This window comes from Hylaeus volcanicus, chromosome 6, assembly GCF_026283585.1.
Source record: "Hylaeus volcanicus isolate JK05 chromosome 6, UHH_iyHylVolc1.0_haploid, whole genome shotgun sequence".
In the NCBI taxonomy this organism is placed as follows: Eukaryota; Metazoa; Arthropoda; class Insecta; order Hymenoptera; family Colletidae; genus Hylaeus; species Hylaeus volcanicus.
In genome coordinates, this window is record NC_071981.1 from 5,358,648 (window position 1) to 5,363,823 (window position 5,176).

Sequence of the window (5,176 nt, forward strand, 5' to 3'; positions counted from 1 at the left end):
ATCTATCCATCTATCCATCTATCCATCTATCCATCTATCCATCTATCTATCTTTTCTTCGATCTGGAAATTGTGAACCTCTATGACCTACCTACCGATGACCGATCCTACCTTTAATTTTCATCATTTTCTATTGTTGCGCGTAGGTCGCATCAGGGATATCGGCGATGCGCCCCTTAAAAAGAGTCTAGAATCCCTAGGTGGCTGGCCAGCGGTAGTCGGCGAATCTTGGGAGCCACCAGTTTATTCGATCGAAGTCCTTCTAGGTCGTCTACGCGGAGAATACAACGAGGGAGTGTTAATGGAACAGTGGATTGGACCAGACGACAAAAATTCCTCAGCCAACATCCTGCAGGTGCGACGGCAAAGTAAGGCCCCCATGGTCAACGACTGGACGGTATAAGAAATGTAATTTGTAATGTACAAAGCGGGAAAAGAGAGGACAATGGGGAACTCGAGATGCTTTCGATTACTTTAAATATATAAAAATAAAATAAGAAAGAGAAAAAAAAATTGCAACCAGTTGAAATGTCGCTCCAAGTCAACTAGTCTGGAAACTCTCGGGAGACTAGAAGATGTTTGAGGAAAGCTTCGCTTATCGTTTACTCAGTTTACTGGAAGGTTAAAATTGAAAAGTTATCGAATTTGAACTTGTTCGCAGCTGGATCAGATGCAACTGGCGTTGCCAAGCAGAGACTACTACTCGCAAAGCGAAATCGAATTGAACGCTTATCATCGTTACATGACGAGCGTCGCTCTGTTACTCGGCGCCAATCCGAAAACTGCATCGGACGAGTTGAACCGTGTAATCACATTGGAGAAACAATTGGCTAACGTGAGAACGAAATTTGAAACTTGTATTCTTATGTCCCGTACATGTTATTTATCGTATTAAACTACACAGGCGTCCATACCGGAGGCGGATAGGCACGACACCTCCGCCATTTACCGGAAGCTGACATTGCGCCAACTGCAGCGTGAAATTCCGCAAATCGAGTGGCGCGTTTACTTGGAGGAATTCATCAGAGTTCCTATAACGGAAGAGGAGCCGATCGTGGTCTACGGTATGCAATACTTGCTGGAAATGGGCCGCATCGTACAGACGACGGATCGCAGGTAACTAAATCCCAACACCTCGAATACCTACTATGTAGTAGGTATTACGTGTATATTTGTAACGTTGAACGAACGATCGTTTACAGAACTCTACACAATTACATACTTTGGCGTCTGGTAATGTCTATAATGCCTCATATGATAGACGAGTACCAGCAAAAGAGGGTCGAATTTCGAAAGATTCTCCAAGGAATATCGAGCGAGAGAAACAGATGGGGCCAATGCGTCGAATGGACGAACAAAAAGCTAGGCATGGCTGCGGGTGCTCTCTTTATACGAGACAATTTCAATCACGATAGCAAGGTTATTTCTTTCCACTTGTCTTCTCATTTCGTTGAATTCGAAAGATGGTTTGATTTCTAGGAGACGGCACTCGAGATGATCCATACGATACGCGAGGCGTTCAACGAATTACTGGCAGAGAATCATTGGATGGACGATGAAACGAGAGCAGTGGCAAAAAAGAAAGCTGACTCCATGAACGAGAGAATCGGGTATCCAGAATTTCTGAAAGATCCAGTCGAATTATCAAAAGAATACGCGACGGTACGCCGTTTCAGAAATCGATCGAGATGGTTACGTTGCCAGAAAATATTGTAATACCTATTTCTTTTATTTTTCTTGTTAATTTTCTAGCTGAACATTACCGAAAACCATTTTCTCGAGAACGTGCTGGCGCTATCCAAGTACGACGCTTATCGCAATATAGAAATATTACGAAAGCCGGTTGATAGAAATAAGTGGTCCACGGAACCAGCTGTTGTGAACGCCTTCTACAATCCTAACAAAAATGACATCGGTAAATGAAACCTCGCCCGCTATCGTCTTCGCCAGCGAAACGTACACTTTTCTTTCCTTGCTCTTTTCTTTTCTTTTCTTTTCTTTTTGTTTTGTTTTTTTGTTTTTTTGTTTTTTTGTTAAGGCATCGAAAGGTTGTCCATGATATAAAAGATAGTTTCATTTCAACCGCACATGTAACACTTTTAGCATACAGGGCGCGTGATAATTAATTACATGTAATCATCCGAAGAGAAGCAGCTCGTGTATTAATTTCTTGAATGAAAGACACGTGCTACCGTTGCCGTTCTAGTCTTCCCAGCAGGAATCCTGCAGCCGCTCTTCTATTCCCAACACTTTCCCAAATCACTGAATTACGGCGGGATCGGTGTAGTGATTGGCCACGAGATCACTCATGGTTTCGATGAGAAGGGCCGTCAGTTCGATAAAGACGGAAACATGATGCAATGGTGGAACAACGCAACTATCACAGCTTTTCGGAGAAGAGCTCAGTGCATCGTGGATCAGTATTCCAGGTACAAGCTACAGGAAGTCGGTTTGTACATCAACGGAAGGATGACTCAGGGGGAGAACATCGCGGACAACGGAGGACTCAAGCAATCTTTCCGAGTAAGTCCAGTTTGAAGAAAATATGTATAGACGTGTCGCGAATTACAAGTGTGATGTGCTGCTAGGTCGTTGCATACAACTCTGTACTGTATGTATTATGGAATACTCGAACGGCAAATCACGTCGTTTTGTTAGTAATTCCGAATTAATGTCAACAGACAGACACGTATATACACGTATATACGTAGATATATAATAATGAAACGAACATCGTACTATATTCTCGTGTACTCTAGGCATACAAGAAATGGGTATCGGTTCACGGGGACGAACCTCTACTTCCTGGCGTGAACCTAACTCACGAACAGCTATTCTTTTTAAACTACGCGCAGATCTGGTGCGGCACCATGAGACGGGAAGATGCTCTAACGAAAATTCGCAGTAGCGTTCATTCACCGGGTCTTATAAGAGTTTGGGGCCCGCTCTCCAACAGCTACGACTTTGCCAAGGCCTACGATTGTCCTTTAGGCTCGCCGATGAATCCGATGCACAAGTGCAGCGTTTGGTGGGTTTATTTGCTAACTTGAGGAATTTTTTTTTTTTTTTAACTCGTTCAATTTTTTCAAACTACGCCATGGAATCATGTCCACTGACCATTTCTCCTTACAACGATTTCAGGTAACGTTAGCATAGTTCCAGAGAATCAAGCATTTAACTCCAAGTACAAAATATCTTGATGGGATTTCTATCGTCGTGGAAGAATTTGTTCAGCCGAAATCAACTGTTGGCCAAAATGGGACCACAGGATACTAGCTTTATTTTATTTTTAAACCTGAATCTTTGAATTACTCGTACGAAACGCGTACCCAGCGAAAAGTAAACAAATACAACTTTAACCCAGACTTAACTCAAAAAGAAATAAAAAAACAAAACTCAGAGGACAAAAAACGACTGAATGTATAAAATGCGTCTGAATTTATGAACGTATACACATATATATGTTATAAATATTAAAATAAAAATAATAACGTCTTCTCGAATTAACAGTTCTGGGGTAAGTGCCGTGCGGTTCAACACGGTCCTCTTTCCAGAAGGACAAGCCTTCCCCACTCCGTGGCCAGATCTTTCTAGAACATTTATTCTAATGTTTAATATAATATGGCATATATCACCAATCATAGCAATGCAACGTCAGGTTGCTTGGCCCATTCATGCGTTACCGATGGTAACGCATCGGTCATTGGATATTTGTTTTGGAGCCACCGACAATTTGCCGCCACTCGGCCAGCTCAGCTGTCTCCACCTTTCGAGAACCGGTCATTGACCGAAACAACGGCAGATCAGCTTTTCCGAAAAATCGATATATCGACCGATCGCTAACATATACATATTACAATATTAAAATTCTAAATAATATATTGTGACGTACCTCGCGTGGGCGGCCGGGAAAGCCGCTAATCGACACGCTCGGTCGCACAATTTCCACGGACGAATTGGGCGCCAGTGCCAAGTGCACTCGTCTGTTACTTTCGTCCTTCCGGCTGCTCTACGGAGAGCGAAAGTCAGGGGACGTTGAAAGGGGAAATAAACTTTGATCCGCGTACGTTTAATCGGATTTCTTTATTTAATCGAAACCGACGCGGGGGAATTCCGCGGTACACACACCGTTGAGGAAAGGGTGTGGCGACTACGCGCCGAAAGGGATACGCGCGACGCGGAATTCCCGATACAAAAAGAAAATATCCGACGAAAAGAAAACGAATACCTAACAGGCGCGACTTAACTATATAGGGGGCCACGCAAACAAATAGTCCGCCCTAGAATCAAATACAATCGAAAAAAGACTTCGTCGGGAATTAACGGTTTCGCGTTTCGAAGGGGCCCTCTCCTTCGAAACGCGGCGCGTTCTCAAACCGCGCAAGGTCACGCGGGAGATTTGCCAAACGAACGGAGGGAAGTCTAACGGAGTTCCCTCCGGTAGTGGTCCTGTCGCGGACGAAAAGTGCTCCGGAGCACACTCACGGACACGCACCCTCGATCCGCGCTCGCACACACACACACTCCACAAAAGGAAACCCCAACGTGTGGGCCCTACCTGGTTGGAGTGGACCTCGGGGTTCCAAAATCCTTGCGTCCTCTCCTGGGGATGGTGGCGGTGCTCCCCCACACACACACACGCACGGAATTATAGAAAGAACTTTTGGCTTCACAACAACAGGGGCGGCTCGCTCAGGTGTCGCGTATCCCGTCCTCGCTCGCGGTTAACCGTTAATTGCCTATCGATCGCGCATCAATCGCGCTCTTCTCGTCGCCGTGTGCCACCACCATGGCATCTTCGGGTTTCCCCTCGTGGCATCGTCGAGGGGCGATGGCTCTGGTCTCTTTCGCGAGGGTGGTCAGTCCTCTTGGTGGTGGCCACACCGCGGTCCTGAGGTGGAGGACACCGCGACCGGCGTCTTGCCGCGCTCGCGCGAAGACGCGGCTCTATCGCGGAGGGGTGAGGGGGCGCGAAAAGGGGGCTCTCTAATGCCCGCGGTCCACTCATCCTTCCACTCTCGCGGACCACCTCCGGCCTGGGGTGTCCAGCGAGGAGGGAGCGTGGCCCTTCCGGGGGTCAGGGTGCCTTCGTGACGGGCAGAAATAGTCTGCCCCGTCACAATATATACATATATATACAGGGTGTCCCAAAACTCGGGGAGGAGCCGGAAATGGGG

At 46.2% G+C, this 5,176-nt stretch overlaps 2 protein-coding genes across 6 annotated transcripts in view; one reads left to right on the forward strand and one right to left on the reverse strand.

Moving 5' to 3' along the window:
- The window catches only part of LOC128877886 (neprilysin-1-like), an 8,774-nt gene extending 5,290 nt beyond the window's left edge, over positions 1-3,484 (forward strand). For all 5 annotated transcript variants that reach the window (XM_054125517.1, XM_054125518.1, XM_054125520.1 and 2 more), the window contains 9 exons: positions 146-354; positions 661-834; positions 904-1,115; positions 1,202-1,418; positions 1,479-1,661; positions 1,752-1,914; positions 2,206-2,522; positions 2,759-3,027; positions 3,141-3,484. In XM_054125517.1, the coding sequence (XP_053981492.1) occupies positions 146-354; positions 661-834; positions 904-1,115; positions 1,202-1,418; positions 1,479-1,661; positions 1,752-1,914; positions 2,206-2,522; positions 2,759-3,027; positions 3,141-3,144 (1,748 nt within the window). In that variant the 3' untranslated portion in view covers positions 3,145-3,484. The remainder of the gene's footprint in view (positions 1-145; positions 355-660; positions 835-903; positions 1,116-1,201; positions 1,419-1,478; positions 1,662-1,751; positions 1,915-2,205; positions 2,523-2,758; positions 3,028-3,140) is intronic.
- Positions 1-4,981, reverse strand: part of LOC128877891 (pupal cuticle protein-like) — a 27,634-nt gene extending 22,653 nt beyond the window's left edge. Inside the window, exon 1 of the mRNA XM_054125528.1 lies at positions 3,892-4,981. The gene's annotated coding sequence lies outside the window, so the exon portion shown is untranslated. The remainder of the gene's footprint in view (positions 1-3,891) is intronic.
- Positions 4,982-5,176: the final 195 nt, after the last annotated feature.